At 39.3% G+C, this 27,120-nt stretch overlaps 1 protein-coding gene across 10 annotated transcripts in view; it reads right to left on the bottom strand.

Moving 5' to 3' along the window:
- The window catches only part of LOC106094741 (anion exchange protein 3), a 189,428-nt gene that overhangs the window by 63,509 nt on the left and 98,799 nt on the right, over positions 1 to 27,120 (bottom strand). For 9 of the 10 annotated variants that reach the window (XM_059362994.1, XM_059363009.1, XM_059363013.1 and 6 more), the window contains one exon: positions 3,637 to 3,790. In XM_059362994.1, the coding sequence (XP_059218977.1) occupies positions 3,637 to 3,790 (154 nt within the window). Of the gene's footprint in view, positions 1 to 3,636; positions 3,791 to 12,653; positions 12,800 to 12,872; positions 13,534 to 27,120 lie in introns of those variants that run through there. The other variant, XM_059363010.1, reaches the window with a different exon arrangement.

The following is a 27,120-nucleotide window of genomic DNA, read 5'->3' as shown; positions in this document are numbered from 1 at the left end:
CGCAATTGTTGTTCGATTGGGCTGACATTTTAGGTGTAGTAATCAGGTAAGACTTCCAACAACTATGTCAAGTACGGTCAAAATCAGTCTATAACCTGGTACTGCTCCCATGTTAACCGGTCTCTCGACCATCCTTGTTCGGTTCCTAGTAGCTTTAGTTATTGCTGGTTTGACAAAAGTTTGGTATGTAGAATAAAATTATGGCCTTCAACTAAATTTATTTTGAATAAATTTTTAGCAGAATCCATGGTGGGCCAAGATTCGGCCCGACCGAACTAAGCACGCTCTTGCTTGTTAAAGACTGTAGCGTGGTTACAAATGACGGACTCCCAGACAGTCAGACACATTGATAAATAGTCAGAGAATTTTACAACGATCAGAAATAAACTTTGTCGGAGTTGGATATTTTGATGTGTTGGAAACGGAATGACAAATCTATTATACTCCCTATCTTATGGTGGTGGGTATACAAATGTTCGAAACGTGCTTTTTCCTTGCTGACCATATGTATACAGTCATTAAGTCGGAAGTAAGATAAAATATATAGAAAAGAGGGATATCTAAATCTAATCCGATTTTGATGAAACTTGGCTGTCATGTTGAGATATCAAACGGTACACCTCTTACCATATTTGGTAATGAGGGGGCCAAAATTGTGGCTATTGCAGCAATAGAAGCGCACATTGGATGAAAGATATACACGCGGGCTGTATCTAAATCAGAACCGATTTTGATGAAATTAAGCGCACATATTGCGACATTAAATAGAACTGCTCATGCAAAATTATGTAAGGAATTATTTATAATTATGTCGGAAAAAAATTTTGAATATAAGACGCAAGATAAATATGAGAGCTATATGTTGTAGATTTGCGCCGATTTTTTCCATGGTGGATACATGTGATTCCGCACAACCCATGGGGTTGGAGCGATGGACTTGTAACCTGGACCCGGCAAACTATAAGGATTACTCTGGCAAACAAAAATGCGATTTGTGAGTAGCCTCTCAATCCGGGAAAGGCGTCGCAATCAATCCAAACGGCGACGAACTTAACTAGAGTTGCCATCCAGGATTGCTCCTGTGTATGAGTGGCCAAATTCCAACTTCTCCAACATAAGCCTTATTTGTGCCCTTGCCCCGACGGATGACAAGGACAAGCAGACTCAGGATATTTTACTACGAGCGCCTAGAGAGGAAATACGACGGCCGCCCCGCCCGTGGTATTAAAATCATTTTGGGAGAATTTTATGCGAAGATGGACAAGGAAAACAGTCGCAAAATTAAGCCGCTAATGGGTTAAGCTAATGGACTTCGCTGCTGCAAAACGCATGGTAGTTAGCAGCGCTAGATTTAATATAAAAAAATTCACAAAGCCAAAAGGTTGTCCCCAGATCAAAAAGTGAGAAAACAAATTTATAACGTTGTATTATATGTACGATCGATCAGGGGAGCGAATATAGATTCAAATTATTGCCTTGTTCCAGCAAGGGTTCGCATCCGTTTGAGCGAGGCGAGAAAAGTGCGATTTGACACTGTACGGATGCTGATAGAAAAGCTGCAAACAAAATAAATGTCAACAGCAAACTCCACTCGACTGACCCAACTGCTTGATGATGGTATAGAATGTTTACCTCCGAGGGACCACTTCTGCATTATTTTCTAGAAGGCTGAAACTAATATAACGATGATCAGACAACACATCCCAGTCGCATATTCTTCTACTTATATCTTCCGATGCAAAGGTAATGTCTGGTACCTCCTGGCTGTTCCTGGTAATAAAGGTCGGTTAATCACCTTTATTACAAATCGCCAGATTGCAACTTATAATATATTCTATAAACAGCTCACCGCTTTCGTAAACATCCGAACTTCCCCATGTCTGATGTCAGATGTATATTAGCATCACTTCCTACAATGAGGCTCTTCTTCCCTACAGAAGCGGCTTCAACCTACAACTTAAGGTTTGAAGGCGGCTACTACTGAATCTTCAGTGCTTAGCAACGGACGATGAAAATCTACACTTTGCAAGTATACCGGTTATGTGTCTCCCATTCCCGGTATCCTTGAGAAACATAAACCCCGGAATTCTTAGTCCACGAACCATTCTCCCACACACCCATAGTTCCTGTATAAGAACCACGTCAAATCGCCCTGCCATAAGGAGGTCATTTAGTGCTGCCGAAGCGGCCTTACAGTAGAGAAGATTTATTCGTAGAAACCAGACAATAGTCAGGATTCAGAACGAATACTGCATGTCTCCGGTCACCATTAGCCTCACCCAATCTACCAATCTTCCAGTCTCCCAAGTATGAATTAAGGATTTGAGGGAATCCTTGGTATCCAAGAAACTGGTCCTTCTTGACTAAATATAGTGCTGCACCTGGCCAGATCTCACCAATCTTTTTTTGCGCACAACGATGCATTTCAATTGAGCGTTGATCCCCGGAGGTAATTAGTCTGTATCGTCCCCGATACCAGCCTGCATCGTCAGAGACTGGAGGAGACCCAGGAAACTCCGTAAGGACATCGGAGTATATTGATTACAGTCCATTGACTATCCCACTCCAATTATACCTAGGTATACAGTCTTGTTCTTCTCCCTTGTCGACAACTTCCATCACTAAACTGTCCATAGCGACATTAGCAAAGGTTCTTCGGCAAAAGCCCCTGCTCACCAGTTGTCTCTTGGCCAGTGAAGCCTGGAGCAGCCATACCACCATTCGAAGTTTCAGTAGCAGACAACATGCTACGGCCTGATACCACCCCCGCATCTTTTTGGTCTTTGGAGTCCATTCTAAGCCCACACCCGGGCTCTTTATCTTCCCTCCACTGCAAACAGACGTGGATCATCAACCGCCTAATGGATAACACTATCGTAGCTATCCTTGATTGATTTAAATATGGACCTATTACGAGTTACAGGAAAATTCTGGCAGAGTGTAATAACGGAACGTCCGCTCCACCCAACGGTTCAAACTTTGAGATAGACAGCATTTTTTTCTATTTCGACACCGCCGTAACCGATTTGAAATAAAGTGAAGAATAATATTGACAAACAGATGCTTCTTTGGATTAAGCAGTGGCCTCAGTTTAGAAACAAGGCCACCTCTCGACAGACAAAGATTACACCATACAACTCCGAAGCATAGGTACTTGTGAAAACAGACGAGGCAGTGCTTGGAATGTTTGAGTAAAAAAATTGTTCGTAAAATTTATGGACCAGTTTGCATTTATTAAAAGGAACGCCGTCGTATGAACCACGAACTGTATGAGCTGTACGATGTTTGCGTTGGCCAGGTCATGAAGTCTTTTGAAGGCTATCACTGTGGTACCCGCATAACGGGACGACCAAAACTCCTTCGGAAATATTAAGTGGTGGGAAACACCGCAAAACTTGGTGCCAGAGATAGCAGAAGGAACGTAGAAGATGTAGGTGCTCGGAAACCTTTTCTAAGTTCAGCTAATAACAAATGTTCTATCATAGCCAATTAAAGTAATTCAGTAAGTTCTATTTCTTATTCCTACACCAGAACAAAAATTTTTGTTCATTGTGATCAATGTTGCATTCTATTTTGAATATCATGTGCAATGGTTACATTATCTTTGTATTTAAATAAAACCGAAAACACACTTACCATTGACTATATTTTTAAAGCTTCCCGGTAGTGGAAGTACTGTGTCCTGGAATGTAGTTACATCGAATTTTTCTTTCAGCGTAGAAGGACCGGCAAAAACTTTTTCCATTTCCGAGTCCAAAAGAACTTCATTGGGATCTTCATTGCCACCCGACTGAAAACAAGTAAGAATATGGAAAATAAATGTTTAATTCTAATGAATTAAATAGAAACAAAAATAATTTTAGGTGTCAAGGGAGTGGCGGTTGTCTGTATATGTCACTACCACAATATAGCAGCCCTCTTACAGTTACGTGCAAAAAAATAAGCATATCGGCTACATATACAAATAAAGGATCCTAAAGCGCGTTAAATGAGAATAATATCAATAGTTTAAGCAATTTTTTAGTCCATGTAGGCTACAGAAACAATTAACGTTATGAAAATGTCAAAAATGGGCGGTTTTTTGTTTGTATGCATTTTATGCATAATATCAAAATTTTGTGTATGAAAAATTAGAGGGACACCTTTGTTTTTTTTTAACGAAAAACTGAAAAATTAGTAAAAATAGGAAGCCAAATTTTAAGTAACTAATGTAGCCCAATTGTGTTCTAACAGCTTCTAACGATCTATTGTGTTTAGTTAAGACGTGTGCTTAAGCCTTTTATCCAGTTGGCAAATCCATTTGACTAGGTTTTAGTAATCAATTAATGTTAAACCACAGTTATGAAGAATTTGAAGGTAATTTATAGAGACCTGCAACTATACACGTGGCTCACTTCATTGGAAAGAAAATTTCCCCAAACCATATATCTTCGGTGATTTATACGGTACACTTAGGTTTTGCTGTGGCTTTAGCTGGTTTCAAAGATCATATTATACTCTATTTTAGCTATCTATTGTATTGGGTTGCCCAAAAAGTAATTGCGGATTTTTTAAATGAAAGTAAATGCTTTTTTAATAAAACTTAGAATGAACTTTAATCAAATATATAATTGCCATTTTGTTCGATAACCTTTTGCCATCTTCCTGCCAAATTTAGTATTCCACGCTCATAGAACTTCTGGCCTTTATCTGCAAAAAACTGAACCAAGTGCGATTTTATAGCCTCATCATTGCCGAAAGTTTTACCATTTAAGGAGTTCTGCAAAGATCGAAATAAAAGGTAGTCTGATGGTGCAAGGTCAGGGCTATATGGTGGATGCATCAAAAGTTCCCAGCCAAGCTCACTCAGTTTTTGGCGAATGACCAAAGATGTGTGCGGTCTAGCGTTGTCCTGGTGGAATATGACACCTTTACAAATGACCAATTCTGGTCGCTTCTCCTTGATGGCTGTATTCAATTTGTCCAATTGTTGACAGTAAACATCCGAATTAATCGTTTGGTTCCTTGGAAGCAGCTCAAAATATGCCACACCCTTCCAATCCCACCAAACAGACAGCATAACCTTCTTTTGCTGGATATCAGCCTTTGAAGTGGTTTGAGCTGGTTCACCATGCTTGGACCATGATCGTTTTCGACTAACGTTGTTGTAAACAATCCATTTTTCATCTCCAGCTATGACTCGTTTGAAAAACATATCGAATTCATTGCGTTTAAGGTGCATATCACAAGCGTTGAATCGGTTTGTTAAATGAATTTCTTTCAATACATGTGGTACCCATATTAAAATTGACGCCAAACAAACAAATGTAAACAAAATTTCGCGCACTTTTTTTTAAAGCAAGCTAAAAGTAACAGCTGGTAACTTACAGAGTCACAAGCCGTTGAAAAAATTTGTCAACGCCGACTATATTACTACTATATTACCGACAATTACTTTTTGGGCAACCCAATATATAGCCCTAATGTAAGGTTTTAGGCCCATTAAAGCCACATTTATTATCCGATTTCGCTGATATTTGGCACAGTTATTTATGTAAGGCTTTTCGACATACACATAGCCCATAAAGTCTGCGTTCACCTGACAAACTTTTATGATTGGTTAAAGAACACAAAATAAAATTATAAATCAAATCAACTCTTTTACATATATTTTTTGTTCATATTAGTTAAGCACTTTCACTCTAGAGCGATTTAAATATGATAACAATTAAATATAAGCACCCCAAGGTCTGCGTTCAGTAATTAACAAGTAAAAGCGTGCTAAGTTCGGCCGTCCCGAATCTTAAATACCCTCCACGATGGATCGCATTTGTCGAATTCTTTTCCCGGCATCTCTTCTTAGGCAAAAAAATGATATAAGAAAAAATTTGCTCTGCCATTAGAGCGATATCAAGATATAGTCCGGTTTGGACCACAATAAAATTTTATGTTGGAGACCTGTGAAAAATGTCAGCCAATTCGAATAAGAATTGCGCCCTTTGTGGCCGCAAGAAGTAAAATAGAGAAATCGATTTATATGGGAGCTGTATCGGCCTATAGACCGATTCAGACCATAATAAACACGTATGTTAATGGTCATGAGAGAATCTGTCGTACAAAATTTCAGGCAAATCGGATAATAATTGCTACCTCCAGAGGCTCAAAAAGTCAAGATCCCAGATCGGTTTATATGGCAGCTATATCAGGTTGTGCACCGACTCGTACCTTATTTGACATAGTTGTTGAAATTGCGCCCTCTAGAAGCTCAAGAAGTCAAGTCCCCAGATTTGTTTATATGAGAGCTATATCAGGTTAAGGACCGATTTGAACCATACTTGGCACAGTTGTTGGATATCATAACAAAACATGTCGTGCCAAATTTCATCCCAATCGGATAAGTATTGCGCACTCTAGAGGCTCAAGAAGTCAAGACCCAAGATCGGTTTATATGGCAGCTATATCAAAACATGGACCGATATGACCATTTACAATACCAACCGACCTACACTAATAAGAAGTATTTGTGCAAAATTTCAAGCGGCTAGCTTTACTCCTTCGGGAGTTAGCGTGCTTTCGACAGACAGACGGACGGACGGACAGACGGACGGACATGCCTAGATCGACATAAAATTTCACGACGATCAAGAATATTCATACTTTATGGGGTCTCAGACGAATATTTCGAGTAGTTACAATCAGAATGACGAAATTAGTATACCCCGCATCCTATGGTGGAGGGTATAAAAATAAACAAAACAGTTATTTAAACACAAAATAAAAACATATTAACACATTCCTAATATTTGGTAGGATAGCCACGTTGTTTTAAGACCGCACTTAGTCTATTTGGCATGGAGTTTACCAACTTCTCTGTTTCCTCAGATGTTATTTTCGCCCATTCCGCCTGCATGACACTTCGTAACATCTCCTTGCTGATTATAACGTGCTGACGAATTTTTGTCTCCATTGGGGTGGTGTTTTAAGCTGCTTTGGAGTGTTATATAGAAGCCAAGGCCTAACAACCTCCGATGTATGCTTTGGGTCGTTATCTTGTTGGAACCCAAATGTTGTTGCTAACCCTAGTTTAGCAGCACTTGGTTTCAATTTTTTTTTTTCAAAATATTGAGATAACCCCATTTATCCATTTTGGACTCAATAAATTCTAATTGACCCACTTCACTAGCAGCCATAAACCCCACACCATAACTCCACCACCACCGTGCTTCAACGTTCCAATTAAATTTTGTTTTTCCAGCTCAATTCCGGACTTGCGCCACACAATTTGCCGACCTTTAATGCCAAAAATACAGATTTTGCTCTCGTCGGAGAAAATAATTTGTTTCCAGAATTCCGGAGACTTATTGATGAAAGCATTAGCGAATGCAATCCGCTTTTGTCTGTTTATGACTGAAATATACGGCTTTCTTCGAGCCACTCTTCCATGAAATCCAGCTCTATGTAATATTTTTCTGGCAGTTTAGGCACAGATGCTTTTTTTAAACATTGTTTTAATTTTTCAACAATTTTGGTTGATGTTATACGAGGGTTGTTGCTTGCCATATTAATCACTTTGCGCTCTTCTCTAACGGATAATTTTTTTGGACGCCCAGGCCGAGGCTTTGAAGTTATAATGCCGGTTTCTTTGCAATTATTAATTACAAATAGATACATACATAATTAAAATTGTGTATTCTGTGCCCATATCGGACAAAAATATAAATGGGAGCTATATCTAAATCTAAACCGTTTTAGTCCTAAATAAGCACACTTAAGGAAGATAGCCACAGTATAGTATGTGGCTATCTTCCTTAAGTGTTTAGACTTTTTCTAACAACTTTAGAAGGACCAAAACCGTCCGACCAAAACCTTTAAGTTGAAAGTAACTTAAAGGTTTTGGTCGGACGGTCTATTTCGATTTCGGTAGATTTTTAGCGAAATACCCACCATCATAGAATAGGGGGTATATTCATTAAATCATTCCATTTGAAACACATCGAAGTATCAATTTTCGAACTTAAAACATATACACATAGTCCATAAAGTCTGCATTCATGTGACAATTTATTTTTTAATGATTAAAAAACAACATAAAAAAATAAATAAAGTTAAGTTTTTTTGTATATGTTGTTTCTTTATAGTTCTTAAATTAGAAAACAAAAACAAAAATACAAGTTTGCATTTGCTTTTTTGTTCTAACGGTACTTTTGTTTCATAAGACGAAATTATGACAACCAAAAAGTCTGCCTTCACTTTGTTACTTCGAAAGTACCGTTTTTTTTTTATGATGCTTGTTCTTATTTTTGACCAATCTCAGTTCATTATCATAACAAGTGATAGTTACACGTGTTTTTTTTTTTTTTTTTTTTTTTTTTTTTTTTTTTTTTTTTAATAATAAATTTGAAAACATCTAAACTAAAGGAAAGGAAATATGCATATCTGAAAGAAAAATAATTATTAAATTGTGGAAAGAAGGACAAAGCTTTAGAAATATTTGTAGAACAGTTGGAAGAACGGCATTATTACTTCAAAGCCTCGGCCTGGGCATCCAAAAAAACTATCCGTTAGAGAAGAGCGCAAAGTGATTAATATGACAAGCAACAACCCTCGTATAACATCAACCTAAATTGTTGAAAAATTAAAACAATGTTTAAAAAAAGCATCTGTGCCGAAACTGCCAGAAAAATATTACATAGAGCTGGATTTCATGGAAGAGTTGATCGAAGAAAGCCGTATATTTCAGTCATAAACAGACAAAAGCGAATTGCATTCGCTAATACTTTCATCAATAAGCCTCCTGAATTCTGGAAACAAATTATTTTCTCCGACGAGAGCAAAATCTGTATTTTTGGCATTAAAGGTCGGCAAATTGTGTGGCGCAAGTCCGGGACTGAGCTGGAAAAACAAAATTTAGTTGGAACGGTGAAGCACGGTGGTAGTGGAGTTATGGTGTGGGGGTGTATGGCTGCTAGTGGAGTGGGTCAATTAGAATTTGTTGAGTCCAAAATGGATAAATGGGGTTATCTCAATATTTTGAAAAAAAAATTTAAACCAAGTGTTGCTAAACTAGGGTTAGCAACGACATTTTGGTTCCAACAAGATAACGATCCAAAGCATACATAGGAGGTTGTTAGGCTTTGGCTTCTATATAACACTCCAAAGCAGCTTAAAACACCACCCCAATCACCAGATCTCAGCCCCATTGAGCATCTTTGGGATCTATTAGAGAAAAAAATTCGTCAGCACGTTATAACCAGCAAGGAGATGTTACGAAGTGTCATGCAGGCAGAATGTGCGAAAATAACATCTGAGGAAACAGAGAAGTTGGTAAACTCCATGCCAAATAGACTAAGTGCAGTCTTAAAACAAAGTGGCTATCCTACCAAATATTAGGAATGTATTAATATGTTTTTATTTTGCAAATTTTGCCCATGAACATTCCACTAAAGAACAGGGGCAAACTACTCACATATCAATGAGTGCAGTCCGATTCAAGTTTAAGCTCAATGATAAGGGGCTTACTTTTTATAGCCGAGTCCGAATGGCGAGCCGCAGTGCGACAGCTCTTTAGAGAGAAATTTTACATGGCATAGTAACTCACAAATGTCGCCAGCATTAGGAGGGGAAAACCACCGCTGAAAATTTTTTCTGATGGTCTCGCCAGGATTCGAACCCTGGCGCTCAGCGTTAGGCGCACGTGCTAACCTCTGCGCTACGGTGGTTGGGATTGTAAATGGACTAAATCGGTCCATGTTTTGATATAGTTGTTATATTAGCCGGTCTTGGGTATTGATTTCTTGAGCTTCTAGATCAGATTTGGCTGAAATTTTGCACGTGGAGTTTTGGTATTATTTGCAATAATTGTGCCATGTATGGTTCAAATCTGCACATAATGTGATATTGCTGCCATATAATCTGATCTTAGGTCTTGACTTCTTGTGCTTCTAGAGGGCGCAATTCTAATCCGATTTGACTGAAATTTAGAATGAAGTGTTTTGGTATGACTTCCAAAAACTGTGGCAAATATGGTCTAAAGCATAACCTGATATAGCTGCCATATAAACCGATCTCTCGATTAGACTTCTGGGGCTTTTAGAAAGCGAAATTCTTATCCAATTTGTTGACATTTTGCATTTGTCGTTTTGGTATGAGTTCCAACAACTGTTGCAAGTATAATCTGGAGGGCGCAATTACGAGTATTATTTTAATTTGTCTAAAATTTTGGAGGTGGTGTCTTTCTATGACTTCTGACATCCATGACAAGTACGGCAAATAACTTGATAAAACTCATATATATTTGTAAAAGTTATTCGGAGAACTTGACAAATGCCATCCATGGTGGAGGGTATGTAAGAGTCGTCCCGGCCGAACTTAGCACGCTTTTACTTGTTTTTATGTTAAATGATATATTGTTTAATAAATAATAACTCGCACTAGAAAATTGCGATTATTTTGATTTAGTTTACAATTTTGCCAAGTGTTTTGGGACTCCTCATCCCTCCAACTCCCCTTAAACCAATGGCAATGTGGGGTTAATATAAATGGTTGTTACTTGAGAGTAGAGCACGATGCTGATATTTTTCGGGGCTAAGTGCCTGGGAGACCACATCACCCCTAAATCAGACATACATATTTCCCGATCAAGACAAAATGGGGCTCAAATGAAAGGTATTTGGGAGTAGAGCACAAAGTTGATACCCACCAACCACCACCCTGCGGTGCCTTCCCGCTCCCAAAATCTCCATATCCCGCTCCCACATTTTCAATATCGAGCTCAATAAAGTCTTTTAAGAAGACTCCAAACCCTCCGAGCAAATAGACCAATTAGGATAATATGGGATTCATATTGGTTGCCCAAAAAGTAATTGCTTTTTTTTCATATAGTCGGCGTTGACAAATTTTTTCAACGGCTTGTGACTCTGTAATTGCATTCTTTCTTCTGTCAGTTATCAGCTGTTACTTTTAGCTTGCTTTAGAAAAAAAGTGCGCGAAATTTTGTTTATATTTGTTTGTCTGGCGTCAATTTTAATATGGAGCCCACAAAGGAGCATTTTCGTCATATTTTACTTTATTATTTCCGTAAAGGAAAAAACGCGGAGCAAGTTGCTAAAAAGTTACGAGATGTGTATGGTGATAAAGCCTTAAAAGGAAGACAGTGCCAAAATTGGTTTCGCAAATTCCGTTCTGGAGATTTTTCACTTAAAGATGAGCCACGTTCAGGTCGGCCAAATGAAGTTGATGATGACCAAATCAAAGCATTAATCGAATTGGATCGTCATGTAACTGAGCGTGAGATAGGAGAGAAGTTAAATATACCAAAATCAACCGTTCATTATCGCATAAAAAGTCTTGGACTGGTGAAAAAGCTTGATATTTGGGTACCACATGTATTGAAAGAAATTCATTTAACAAACCGAATCAACGCTTGTGATATGCACCTTAAACGCAATGAATTCGATCCGTTTTTCAAACGAATCATAACTGGAGATGTAAAATGAATTGTTTACAACAACGTTAGTCGAAAACGATCATGGTGCAAGCATGGTGAACCAGCTCAAACCACTTCAAAGGCTGATATCCACCAAAAGAAGGTTATGCTGTCTGTTTGGTGGGATTGGAAGGGTGTGGTATATTTTGAGCTGCTTCCAAGGAACCAAACGATTAATTCGGATGTTTACTGTCAACAATTGGACAATTTGAATACAGCCATCAAGGAGAAGCGACCAGAATTGGTCAATCGTAAAGGTGTCATATTCCACCAGGACAACGCTAGACCGCACACATCTTTGGTCACTCGCCAAAAACTGAGTGAGCTTGGCTGGGAACTTTTGATGCATCCACCATATAGCCCTGACCTTGCACCATCAGACTACCATTTATTTCCATCTTTGCAGAACTCCTTAAATGGTAAAACTTTCGGCAATGATGAGGCTATAAAATAGCACTTGGTTCAGTTTTTTGCAGATAAATGCCAGAAGTTCTATGAGCGTGGAATACTAAATTTGGCAGGAAGATGGCAAAAGGTTATCGAACAAAATGGCAATTATATATTTGATTAAAGTTCATTCTAAGGTTTATTAAACATGCATTTCCTTTCTTTTAAAAAATCCGCAATTACTTTTTGGGCAACCCAATATAATGGAATTTATATTGTTATAGTGTTAGCCAAGCGAAATACATATACTATTTTCGTACCATGGTATTTCACTAAAAGTTCTTTAATTATCGAAAATGAATATTCAAAGGATAATAAATTTTCATATAAAGTAAAAGAAGGCGCAGAGTAGCGGGCCCGGTTCAGCTAGTATACTATATTTGTCACATCACCCCATTCAAGTGCAACCACTGTGCCATGTACTTTCATAGATTTTATCCCCGAATCTTCTCATTGGGCATAAATATCACTAAAAGGAATAATAATTGTATTTTCAATTCCGTTTTTATTATCCGTAATGCATTGGAGGACTTAGCTATCGAAACCCTTTACAACATCTGTAAAAACCTTCATTGTACTCTGCCTGTATTGAGCCCACATATCTGTTAATTCATTTTTCATTTTAATTACTTTATAATACAGTAAAGTATTTGTACACAATTATAATGTAGGCAATATATGCAAACATGACGAATTTACAAACGAAATGTACTGATATTCAAACTGAAATTGGTGTACTTACATCTTATCTTACGCCGTGCTTAATTATTATGGTGTAACTACTTAAATATCTATATTCTCGGGTTCGGTGATGAAAAATACCCACAGCTACTAGTCGAAAATGTCCTTGTTGTTTGTGTGTATGTATATCAAAGGTATGCACATCCTCTTGTAAATGATGCAGAGATAAAAAGATATAAAATTTGTTTCTGGTCCAACAGTACTACAATAACAATATTACTTTTTTTTCAAATCTTCTGTTGTAGTAGTATAGATTTGTTTTACTTTTTTTAAATTGCCAATTTATTGTCCTTCAAGAGCGGCGACCTTGAAGTTTAATCTCAAGTTTTCGCAGCGGGTTTATTATTGGCAAAATTTTTGTTCACCACGTTTTTCAAGTTTTTTCTTTTTCATTTTACAATGATTACACAACACAAACACAGTGGCCTTTCAACATATCCATGTTTTTCACATCCTATTTCCTGTTAAGGAAGGCAATGTCGATGCTGTTAATCTCGACACCAACTCTCAGCGTAATGGATTTTCTCTTTGGTTTGTGTGCCTGTGCGTTTTCTTGTTTGAGGTTCTAATAAATAAATAATTCACTAAGCCCACACTATTGTTTTAGAAGCGTTCATATTTTATCAAGAACTTATCACTGCGAACGGTTAACATATAACTACGGTGTGAACTGAAGACAAACATTCCGAGTGCTACCAATGACTGCCTGACTGAGTGTGGCACACACTCAACAGCATACGTGTGCATAAGGAATTGTCGTTTCTGTTATGCTCGCTGCTATTGTTTCCTGTTGCGTTTTTGAACAGGGGGTGGGCTGTTGGTGATTGCCTTGGGTTCCGGGATTCTATAGATAGTGTTTTGGCGCTTAATCGTCTTCTACCTCCATGTTCAACGTTCACCCTCTTTATGGGTTGTTAGGAAATCTCTTCGAAAAGGTAACGAAAAGTTCTCTTTTATCAAGTTGTTACGCTTTCATCACCCTTCTCCCCCGTAGACACACGTTTTTATGTTCGTCTTTCTTTCGTTTGCGCACTCTCCATAGAAACAGCTGTCCAAAAGCCGCTTAGAGAAATTTTCAAGGATATCTCAACACTTACGTTAATTTTGACTTTGGTTCTACTATGGGCCAACATACTCACGCACACAACCATGGCACTACATTTCACTGCAGCTATACACTGCAGCAGCGCTTGCACATAACGCTGTGACGTAAAATGTGATGGGTGCTCTTGAACTTTCAACCTGTGGCTGCAAACTATAAATCATATGAATGCACATTCTCGCCCATGTATATACGTATATTTATCAAAAAGTCTGAGAACAGACCTTGAAATGTGGCTGTCTCAGAGGGGCGCTAGATGCACGAGCACTTTCACAATGTTTTAATTTTGGCACCACTAACAACCGATTTTAATACCTCGACTTTATACCAATGGAATAATTTGATTTGCTTGGTAAAGAGAAAAAGTAACTATAATTTTATTTGAACTGAACTGAAGTGAATTCTTTCGACTGAAAGACAAAAACAGACGTTGTCAGTCAATGTATTTTTGCATATGATGCCCAAAAATAGAGGGTAGCTGATACGAAGTGTTACCAAGTTCACACTAGTGCATACACTCGTCATACTAGTTATGACAGCTACATGGTATTTGTTTTATCGAAAGCTCTTTATATTGTTTACAAGCTACCAAAGGCATTTGCTTCTGAGTTTATTTACAAATAAAAATATTCATAATGAATTTCAAGCTCAATAAAGTGTTTGTGTTATATATGACTTGACAATTATTACCGGCTATTGTTGGCGAAATCAAACACCTCAAAGTGAACACATTTTTTTTGTATCTCATCATATGTCATAATAATGATAATGGTAGCGTGAGCCCCACCCAAAATAATTTTGTATATAGAAAAAAAAAATTTAAATAAAATTTATTCTAAAACGAACATTTTAGTAAAACTTTTTAAAACGACAAAATTTTATATTTATAACTAGTTGAGGGCCCGCGCCGCTGCGCCTTCTCTAACTCTCTTATTTTATCCCAGCCCTGTACTGGCACGAACAGGAAAAAAGTTTTGTTTAGGGGTGCTGGCACGAATATTTCGCCCCAATGTGAATATCATATTGGTGCTCTACTCCCAAATACCTTTCATTTGAATGAATATGTAATATTTAAATATGTCCGGTATGGGGAATTTTTTGGGGTGACATTCGTGCTCTAGTCTCAAATACCTATCCTTTGAGTCCCATATTGTCATTATTGGTTTATATTACCTTTTGGCGGGCTTTGGAGATGGGGTGGTCGCCCTAGACATCCCACCTTAAAAAAGTATACAAAATTTCTATTTTTGCGTTGTTATAAACAAACTAAATCTCGCTTAAACTGGCGTTTTTTTTTTTTTAAGGGATACTAGTATCTGTGGCTATGTCTCTAGCGACATGTAAGCTAAGTTTTCAGGAACAGGTCCGAAGGACAACGAATGATAGATGGTAACAAAGAGGTGGCTGTGAGCATTCCAAAGCTAGGTGGCCTAATCTAGACTTGAAGAGGTCTACAACTTTGCTGTCATTGGCTAGAACAGACGTCTCAGTCATTGTGTCCGTCATGACAGGTTACTGTCTAATCGGAAAACATGCTGACAGACTGAAGGAGAAGCTGTGAGTACATCGAAGAAGAAGATACTATAGAACACGTTCTGTTTTTGTGTCCCTAATCATCCCAGTCGTCCAAAATTAGTTGTTGTTCCAAAAACCATTGATGCTGTGCGCCAACTGATATTGCAAGATCGTCACCTTAGGCATTAGTGGGACCAGCATACGTTGAATATTGCATGAACATGCGAGCTCAAGGTTTTTCGACACCTGAAGAATCGGTTGATGCGTTCAGAATTGATGTTTTGGTGATACGTCAATCAGAGTGGCAAAAGAGCTTCGACAATTGGTTCAAACGCAAGAAAAAATGTATAGATCTTAATGGGGAATATTTTGAAAACAATAGAGCGATTTCCGATGATTAATATTTGTATTTGTTCTCAAATCCCAAACAATAAAAGGCAACCCTCCTATTAGGCTATAGACCGATACAGACCATATTTGACAAATACGTTTAAGGTCATGGGGAAGCCGTTACACAAAATTTCCGATAAATCGGATAAGAATTGCGGCCTCAAGAAGCTTAAGAGGTCATGATCCAAGATCGATTTATAAAAAAGCTATATCGACAGACAGACGGACGGTTGGAGGGCGGACTGACGGTCATGTCTAGATCCACTTAAAATGTCATGACGATTTAGATTATATATAATATATGGGGTCTTAGACTTTTATTTCGAAGTGTTACAAACGGAATGATGAAATGAGTGTACCCCCGCCTTTAGTGGAGGGTATAATACCAATATTGGTATTTTTCAATCCATACATATAAAGGGTGATTTTTTTAGAGCTATAGGAAAGTTTTTCAAAATCAAAAACACATAACATTCAGAAAAATTCAGAAAAATTCATTAAATCTTTATTTGAATCGATAGTACGATCCATATAATTTAATGTTTGAAGATTATTTCATGCAAACGTCCATCAAAACGTCCAATTTTGGAATATTCATTCCAACATTTCGGCCGGTATCTCACGAATAAATTGTTCAATGTTGTTTAAAATGCGTCAATTGAAACGGGGTTTTCTGTATTGGCATGACCTTTAACATAGCCACACAAAAAATAGTCTAAAGGCATTAAATCGCATGATCTAGACGGCCAATTGGCCGGTCCCAAACGTGAAATAAAGTGCTCACCGAACACGCCTTTCAATAACTTTATTGTTACGCGTGCAGTGTGGCATCATCTTGTTAAAACCTTATGTCATGTATACTAATCTAGTCATTCCGTTTGTAACACCTCGAAATATTAGTCTAAGACCCCATAAAGTATATATATTCTTGATCGTCTTGACGCTCTGAGGCTATTTAGCCATGTCCGTCCCTCCGTCTGTCGAAATCACGATAGCGGTCAAGCGGGTGAAGCTAGCCGCCTGAAATTTTGCACATATACTTAATATTGATGTAAGTCATTGGGGATTGTAAATGGGCCATATCGGTTCAGGTTTAGATATTGCTCCCATATAAACCGATCCCCCGATTAGACTTCTTGAGCCCCTGGAAGCCGCCATTTTTGTCCGATTTGGCTGAAATTTTGCATGTAGTGGTCTGTTATGACTTCCAACAACTGTGGCAAGCACGGTCTGAATCGGTATATAACATGATATAGCTTCCATACAAACCGATCTTCCGATTTGACTTCTAGGTCCCTTACAAGCCGCAATTTTTGACTGATTTGGCTGAAATTGAGCATGTAGTGTTTTGTTATGACTTTCAACAACTGTGCCAAGTACGGTCTTAATTGGTCTATAACCTGATATAGCTCCCATGTAATCCGATCTCCCAATTCGACTTCTTGAGTCTTTACAAGCCGCAATTTTTGCTCGATTTGTCTGTAATTTTGCATTCGGTGTTATGTTACTACTTCCAATTACTGTGCCAAATGCGGTCCATATAAACCGGTCTTTAAATCATCCTTGAAGTTTTATATGTAGAATAAAATTATGCTCTTCAAGTAAATTTATTTTGTATAAATTTTTAGCAGATTCCATGGTGGTGCGTTACCAAGATTAGCACGCTTTTACTTGTTAGTACTCCCGTTGACAAATCTACGACTGTAAAGGGTTCGTCCTAAATAGTGAATAATAACGTTCAATTGGCTTCTGGTTTTTTTGAACTGCATAATAGCCACCACCGTAGGGTAGGGGGTATAATCATTTCGTCATTCCGTTTGCAACACATCGAAATAACCGTTTCCGTATGATCGGAAATTGTGAGAAAGATGGATATCCCCCAGCTCACAAAGGCTATGGTCTTCATCAAGGGATGGGGCAGTAAATTTGCGACGGAACGCAAAACAAAGGTTTGGTCGCAGAGAAGTGGGAGGTTTTCCACAGGCAAGAGCAAGAGGAAGCATATATTTTCTTGATATTCGTAATCCGTATTTTTGCTATACGCAGGTTATGTTCTTGAACAGGCCAAATCGGGCCATATTTGGTTAAAGCGGCCATATAGACCGATTTGTCGATTTAGGGTCTTAACACATAAAATCCACATTTATTACCCGATTTGGCTGGAATTATTACCCGATTTCGCTGGAATAGGGAGTTGTATTAAGCCTCCCGTCATCTGACCCGAATATGGTCCAAATTGGACCACATTTAGTTATAACTGCCATATAGACCGATCTTCCAATTTTGCGTTTTAATTCCATAAAGAGCTGATTTACTTTTTCGCTCCTCGAAGAAAAAATATATATATATATCCGTATATCGGAATAGGTACTACCTATTACGAAAAAATTTTAAAGACTTTTGGAGTAGGCCAGAAATGGACTCCAAAGACTCAATATCTGCGGTGGTGGCGACAGACCGCAGCATGTTGCTCTCCCCTCCTATAGGTGTGGGTGCCTTGGCACCTGTAGTCGACAGTAATGCTTCAAGCGCACAACTAGTCGTCGGACTAATTAATGAGGAAGAGACGGATAAACCAAAGGGATGCACAGTTCGTCCCCAGCCTTCAATTAAAGGTGGTGTTTCTGACTGGGATTCAGACAGCGACTGTGTCAATGAAACAGTCATAGCAGCCGAATCGAGAGATGAGGGCATCGGGATGACAGCAGAAGTGAGCGATGGCTTTGCTAAGCTCACGAGCAGACCGAGAAAGCGATCCGCTGCACGACGAAGGAGACAGAGGAGTATGTACCGGCAGCGTAATCGGGCGAAAGTGCAGGATGCTGGAAGGAAAGAACTGACATTCCAAGCACTTCTACGGAAACTGGAAAAAGACTCAGATCTCCCGAAGAGCATTACACTGCTAAAATACTGAAGAAGAAACAGAGCTTCCCGCTTTCAAGTACTTTGGGAAAACCAAGCCAGTCAGCCCGCAATGGAGACTCCAGACAGTGTCCTCCGTAGGTAGACATAGTTGAAACAGGAATGAAGGAAGCGCGCACGGCCCCTGAGTCTTCATGGAGGACTGTGACTTCCAAAAGGAGGCCACAGCCATCACGGAAGGGGAAGATGGTAGCTAAGAATGGTTAGGAGCCGCCCTCTAACGCCAGAGAGACAAGGAAGCACAACAGAGATGAGCTGACTTATGCAGTCATCAATATCGGCTGTGCGTCCGGTAGGATTCCACCAGATTATCGGTCCGAAGTGGAGGATCTGGTTAACGATCGGTTTTTTGAACATATGTGGAATTCTGTAGAGGGTCCACCCATACATATGATGAGATGCGACTTTAGAGGGGACATCTTTACGCTGCATTTTGCGTCGGCGGGATGTATTGATACCGTCAAACAGCTCGTCAGAGGTATTCACGCTCCCTGGGAGGGCGCAAAGCTCGACCTGGTGAGAAAGATAGATATCCCCCAGCTCACAAAGGCTACGGTCTTCATCAAGGGATGGGGCAGTAAATTTGCGACGGAACGCAAAACAAAACAAAGGTTTGGTTGCAGAGAAGTGGGAGGTTTTCCACAGGCAAGAGCAAGAGGGAGGAACTCTCTTTGAGGTTGGCATTGATCAAGTCTCCGTGTCAAGTTTGGCTAAGACTAAAGGCATGGCGCACTACGGGAGCAAAGCTGCCTTTTTCAAGATTGGGAAGACTAGGATAGGCAGACATTTTCATTCTGCGACATCAGGCCGTGCACTGGCAGGTGACTCCACATCGTCCAACAAACTGTGAGCCGACCACGAGACTATCACGGCATCTCTCAATATTGGAAAGACTAGGAGAAGCAATGATCCTAATACTAAAATATCAGGCAGTGCCGTGGCGAAAGACCCAACACAGCCTAACAAACAGGAACCCGACGACGGACCTATCACCGATTTAAAGATTCGGAATACTGAGATAGGTGAAGATCCTAATATTGAAACATAAGGCCGTGCAGCGACAGGAGACTCAATGCAACCCAACGAACAGGGAGCCGATGATGATACCATCACACTCCCAAGAAGCCCATTTACTTAAGATTTGGAAGACTAAGATAAGCAAAGATCCTAGTATTGAAACTTCAGGCAGTACAGGGAATGGATACCCAATAAAGCTTAACGTACAGGGACCTGACGATGGAACCATTACCGACTTAATAAAAAGTCGGAAGACTAGAATAGGCAAAGAACCTAAAACGATGACATCAGGCAGTGCAGTGACAGGAAAGTCAATACAGTCTAAAAAACAGCGACCAGACGATGAGATCATCACCTACTCCCAAGATACCCATTTACTGGAGGACCAATGATTGAGGTAATCCAGATAAACCTCCACCGGAGCGAGACTGCTACACACGCTCTGATGGAGCAAGGGCAAGAATCATATTGCCTTAGTTCAGGAGCCATGGACGACCCGGAACAAAGTTTCTGCACTGAACCATATCAACTACCAATTATTCTATGCTAACACTGGTACTCGGCCGAGGACCTGCGTTATTTGTTTAAATTTGAATTATATATTTTCCTCAGAGTTGTCAACGTCGGATGCAACAGTGGTGAGACAGGGAGACGGTGGAGCATACCTGACATCACTTTATCTGCCTTTCAACTCTCCGACACAGCCACCCACGTTGGAGATGCAACGGCTGGTGAGGAAAGCAAAACAGACAGGAAACGAGGTACTAATAGGGTGTGATGCGAACTCTCACCATATTTCGTGGGGTAGTACCAACACTTTTAAGCTGGACCAAGCCCTGGCAGAATTCTCGAATACTAACGACCTAATAACACTTAATATTGGTAACACCGGTCCCTTTTTTAATAGGATTAGGGAGGAGGTATTAAATGTGATGATATATTCAGAAAATCTGATCGATGAGGTTCAGGATTGGAGGGTCTCCATGGAACACTCTTTCTCTGACCATCGCTACATTAGGTTTAGAATAGCACGGCCAGCGCCGAATCCGATAAGCTTCCGGAATAAGTTAAAAACCAACTGGACAAAATTCGGAAGATAATTTAGATTGTCCATGCATAGAAGATATTGACGAAAATGTCAACAGGATTACGACTGCACTGGTGGGATCCTACGAAGATAGTTGTCCTCTACGTGAAAGGAAATCAGTCCAAGAAAAAACCTGGATGACCGGGAAGATTCGCAATATTGGGAAAGAGGTCCGCAAACTTTTTAACAGAGCACGTCGTAGAAAGGCGGAGGTTTATTGGGAAGTGTATTACACATGGCTCAAAGAATACAATAAGATTAACAGAGCGGCAAAACGTGCCTCCTGGAACCTTTTCTGCGAACAGGTTGATAGCGTTAATGATGACGCCAAATTAAAAAATTTTCTCTCAAAAACCCATGTCAAAACTGAAACATAAGTAGACGACATGGGAGTGAGAGCAGAGACAACGGAGGACTTCTTGAGGCATTTGATGAAAACCCATTTTCTAGAGGATACGACGGGAATCACGGAGAAGTCCCGTGAAGGAATCCTTGAGGAGCTTCAAACCATTTAAGTCAACCGGACCAGATGGAATATTTCCGGCGTCACTGCAGAAAGAGGCAGACTATCTGGCGCCTCGTCTGGTCAAAATTTTCACAGCGTGCCTAGGACTTTCATATACTCCGAAAGCCTGGAAGAAGGCAAGGGTGGTGTTTATACCCAAGCCCGGCAAGGCAAGTTATGCGACACCAAAGGCCTACAAACCCATAAGCTTAATGTCCTTTCTACTCAAAACCATGAAACGTATTGTGGATACAACGATAAAGAATATCATATCCAGCGAACAACTCAAATACAAACAACATGCCTATGTCAAGGGAAGGTCGGTGGAGACTGCCCTGTACGAGGTTGTACACAAAATAGAAGAATTATTCGATGCCAAACGTACACACTGACGGTACGCATTGATATCGAGGGGGCTTTTAACAATGTGCGGACCGACACACTGATCCAATCCTTAGACTAATACCGAGTGGACCCGGTCCTTAGAGACTGGATAAACCATATGCTAAGGAACAGGTGGATAATTTGTGTGTCCCATGGCATAAATATAAGGGAGAAAGTGGCACAGGGCACGCCACAGGAGGGCATTCTATCGCCACTCCTATGGGTGACCCCCGTAAATAACCTATTACGGATGCTGACTGAGGAGGGATATGAATACGTCTGCTACGCAGACGATGTTATAATACATCTGAGGGGAAAGGATCCGAACGAGCTATGCAGAAGGGCCGAAAAGGTCTTGCATATGGCATGTGACTGGGCTAGACCCAGAGGTCTCAATGTTAACCCAGAGAAGACTGAAATATGCCTGGTCACGAGGAAGATGAAGGTGGGACAATTTGATGCACCACGTTTCCTCAATAAGACGATTTCGATATCTGACAAGGTCAAATACTTAGGTGTGATCTTGGACAGGAAACTGAATTGGAAGTGTCACATTCAGGAGCGTACTGAGAAGGCTCACAGATGTTGGGCACTATGTAGACGGGTCGTAAGCTCGAAATGGGGCTGAATCCTAGGATAGTTCACTGGCTCTACAGAAGCGTGATTAAACCATCACTTACTTACGCGTCAGTTGTTTAGTGGACAGCTATAGAGAAAAAGTGCAACATAAGGACCATACAACAGGTCCAGAGAACATGCTGTCTTGGCATAGGCGAAGCGAAGAGGACCACGCCCACTAGGGCACTGGAGACTATTCAAGATATCCGACCCATTGACATACAGATTAAGTGTGAGGCAGCCACTGCGGCTATGAGACTTTAGGCGATGGGAGAATGGATTGTGGATGGGAGCAGCTCATACCATCGCGGTATAATCGAGGCGACGATAGGAAACCTGGAAGGTAGGGAAGAGGTTTCCGATCGGATACCTGAGATGAGCCTTGAAGTCGAGTGCGACGCACTGCTGCCATCGGCACAGTCTTGGATTAACGGAACACTAGCATTTCCATCTGGAAGATCATGTTATACGGATGGATCAAAGCTAGAGGACAGAGTGAGCCTGGGGGTGTACATTGAAAACCCACCGACTGAGATCTGTTTTAGACTGCCTGACGGTCCTGCAGGCGGAGATCCGGGTTATCACGGAATGCGTGAAGTGGTGTGGTGCTAACGCGAGGACGTCGATTGTGAACATCTTCACCGACAGTAAAATTGCCGTAAGGGCAATAACAACCAGGACGGTAAGGTCACGAACAGTCTTGGAGTGTAAGAAGGAGTTTAACGCCTTCTCTGAGGATGGCAAAATCCGCATCGTTTGGGTGCCGGGCCATAACGGAGTAAAAGGAAATGAAAAGGCAGACGATTTGGCGGTGAAGGGCAGAGGACTGCCGTCAATAAACTTGGTTAACCCGAAGCCTTTCGGGTCGACGCAGTCCGAGTTGAGGGAGTGGGCGGCGAATGCGCATGCAACATTGTGGAACAGTGAAACGGTCGGTAGGACGGCGAACATCCTATGGGGGATCCAGATCGTGAGAAGACGAGGCTATTACCGAAAGGAAGCAAGAAGGAGGTCAGTATAGCTATTGGTATCATAACGGGACACATAGGACTACGAGCTCCTTTATGTGGAACGTCCAACAGATACCGGTACATAGGTGGAGACACAATATCAGACATGAACCAACTTAGGGGAGTGGTATTGAAAACAATTAAGGATTTTGTAAGTAGCACGGAATTTCTTTTTAGAGGTTACTTTTTAGTTTTTAGAGCGCACAGCAAGCCGATTATTGGCTTAGGTGTATGTCCATAGTGGCATGGGGCGGATAAATATATGCACCCTTTTTTCAACTTAACCTAACCTAACCTAACCTAACCTAAGGACATGATAGTAGTGTTATAATAAACTGCGATGATAACATATGCATGGTGGTGGGTATCCAAATTTCGGCACTGCCGAAAATAATACTTTTTTACTTGTTATAACAGTTTCTAGTACAACAATAATTCAAAAGTTGAAAAGATATATTTTAATAAATTATTTTCTAAAAAATCGCTAATTATTTTCTAAAACGAAGAAAATTTACGTTTTGTACGAAACTTTCTCTTTAGACAAAATTTCAATAAAATTTTCTCAATAATAACATTTGGCCAAATTTTTTTCTATGACCACATTTTGAAAAACAAGAATATTTGATGACATTTTTCTTAAGACAAAATTTCTTTAAAAATTTCTTCAAAACCTTTTATGAAATTTTTCCCAAAGAAGAAATAACAAATAACCCCCCTCTTGATGCACTTTCCCCAATTTCTTCAAAGGCTATATTTTAAAATTTTGAATTTAAAAATTTAAAGAAAATGTTGTGTAGAAAAAGTATGATTAGATTAGTAGAGACCATATAAGAAACCGGTTATTTCTGGTGAAAAAATTGCAAACTTGCCCGTGAACAGGGGCTAACTTCTAACACATCAATGAGTGTTGTCCGATTCAAGTTTAAACTCAATAATGAAGGGCCTTCTTATAATAGCCGAGTCCGAACGGCGTTCCCTACATGAAATAAATTGGAATGAACCAAAAAAAGAAGCAAAATTTTTCGAAAACAAAGTAGTTCTTAAATTCCTGTGGATGTGAACGCCACCAAAGAATTTTTCGGAGAATTTGGCACCAGCGCAGAAGTAAATAAATATTTATAAAATATTCATTCAATTTATACTAAGTCTTTTAGAAATCCTTAGCGAAATTATTTTTATGGCATATATATTCATAGAATCTCTTAATTTCAAACAATTCGCTTTTATGCGGGTCTTTAGCTCGCTCGAATATGTTATTTACAACAAGTAAAAACGTGTTAAGTTCAGCCGTGCTGAATTTTGGATACCCACCACCATGCAAATATTAATCTCTTTTATTATAACTCCTCTACCATATCCAAAGTTATATATTTCAAAATTTCGACGAAAGCGGATAATACATGCAGCTTTTATGGGCTTCAGACACTTTACCAGTAGATCTGTCTATATGGCGGCTATATTTAAATATAGTCCGTTCTGAACCTTATTTGGGTCGGATGTCGGGAGGCTTAAAACAACTCATTGTTTCAGTGTTCAGCAAAATCAGGTCATAAATGCAGCTTTTATGGGCTTCAGACCCTTAACCGGCAAATCGGTATATATGGCAGCTATGTCTAAATAATGTCCGATCTTAACTATATGTGAGTCGGATGTCGGGAAACTTAAAAAACTTCACTGTTTAAAATTTTAGCGAAATCGGGTAATAAATTCGACATTTATTGGTTTCAGACCTTACATCGGCAGATCGGTCTGTATGCAAATATGGTCCGATTTGGCCCCTTTCAAGAACTAAACCTACGTGCAACAAAAAAACGTATTTGTCCCAAATTTGAAGTCAATATCTCAATCTTTAAAGGTTGTAGAGCAGTGATGTGCACACTACCACTATTGTAAAGACCAAACTGTGTTTGTGTGAGTAGTATCAAACATCAACAAAATGAAATAGCATTGAAATACAGTCAGCCGAACGGAGCAACATAAAGTTATACGTGTGCGTAAGTGTGCGTCTGTCTATTTCTCCTATGTCCGCGGGAGTAGAAATTTATGCGCGGATGTGCATGCTGCTCATCTATGCTGTAGAGTGATTGCGACAGACGGATGGACAGACACACGGACATGTTTAAATCGCCTTAGAATTTTACGACGATTCGATATATATATATATATATATATATATATATATATATATATATATATATATATATATATATATATATATATATACTTTGTCGGAAATGGATATTTCGATGTGTTGCAAACGGAATGACTAAATGAATATACGACCTATCCTATGGTGGGGGGAATAAAAATATCCAATAGGGGAAAACCTATACTAAGCTTGAAGTGTTTTAATAACATTATTTTTGTTTTACCTCCCCAACTTTATGATAATGTGCACAAGTTCCCACACATGCCAATAGAGATAATCCCACGTATGTAGATAATCTCTCTTACGTACACATACATAAAATCATACGTATGCCTCGTATCTAAATATACTACACATTTCACGTGTTTCTTAGATATATTTCATTGCCAGAAGCTTTAAGGCTCCGATGCCTACAGTTGCAAAGCTTTCAGAACACAGTATAAGAGAAAGCCAAATGTATCACAACAGTGAGTGCTAGACGCATTCACTATGAGGAACAATCTCTCTACTATCACATGTATGCCAACAGATACATGGTCAAGGCCGTTGAAGGCCAAATATAAAAATCGTATTTGTATTGCTGTAGATATATGTAGAATGATATGTAAAGGGATCAAGTCAAAACAATTTATATCCATTTTTATTATATGAAATGTGCATAGGTTCGTCTGTGCTGCAATGTGGCGATGACCATGGCCATAGCCCTTTTTGACCATTGCAATTAAATAAGGTTGGCAGGTTTCGATATGTCAAATACAAATTAATGTAACTTACATAATTTTTATTTATTCAAAGAGACAAAAGAAAAAGTCGCCAATGGAGTGAGGAAACGTTGCATTTATAGCTTCCAAAAAACACATTTTTTATGGATCACTTAGTTAATTATGAAACACTTCTTTGTTGCAGTATATTATCATATGTAGCGACTAAAAACAAGGGAAGTTGAACATATTATTATACACACCAAACGTCCTGCTCATTTCACCTTCATTGTATGATTGTTACGAAGTTTAGCAAATATAACAAGCAAAGTCGTTTTACCCTTAATCAAGCTTTGCGTTCAGAGAAATTAGTTTGCCGATATCAGCAAACACAGAATTTTAAATTAAATTTGATAAACTTTTGTAGCAAATACCCACCACCATGGGATGGAATGTATATTCAATTTTCTTCACATCAAAATACTCATTGCCAACCTTACAATGAATACATATGTACATAACATACACTCAGCGAAATTTGTTATTTAAAATAGTAAAAAAATAAGCTAAATCAGCAGTTTTGTCTGCTGAAAAAGGGAAAGCATAGAATCCTGCTGTTTCAGCAAACTTTTGGCAACAGTTTTAGCAAAAATGTCGGTCTACTATTTCAACTAACAAAATATTCTGTTTTAACTACAACAAGTAAAAAGGTGTTAAGTTCGGCCGGGCCGAACTTTGGATACCCACCACCTCGGATATACATGTAAACCACCTTTCGTCGTAATCCGGTGAAAAATTCATAATTTATGCCCCCATAGCAGCTTTATCGAAATATGGTCAGATTTGGGCCAAATTCGACACGAATATTGAGAGATCAAATAAGTACAAGTCATTGTTCAATTTTGCAGAACAAAATATTGGCCTTTTTGATAGCCATATCCAAATATAGACCGATCTGAACCATATATGACACGGCTGACGAAAAGCCTAAAATATAAGTCACTGTATCAAATTTCAGCCAAATCGGTGCTTTTTATGGGGCCAAGACTTTAAACGGAGAGATCGGTC

Source organism: Stomoxys calcitrans, chromosome 1 (genome assembly GCF_963082655.1).
Source record: "Stomoxys calcitrans chromosome 1, idStoCalc2.1, whole genome shotgun sequence".
NCBI lineage: Eukaryota > Metazoa > Arthropoda > Insecta > Diptera > Muscidae > Stomoxys > Stomoxys calcitrans.
The sequence above is the reverse complement of the archived record's forward strand: the minus strand, read 5'-3'. Positions and strand labels throughout refer to the sequence as shown.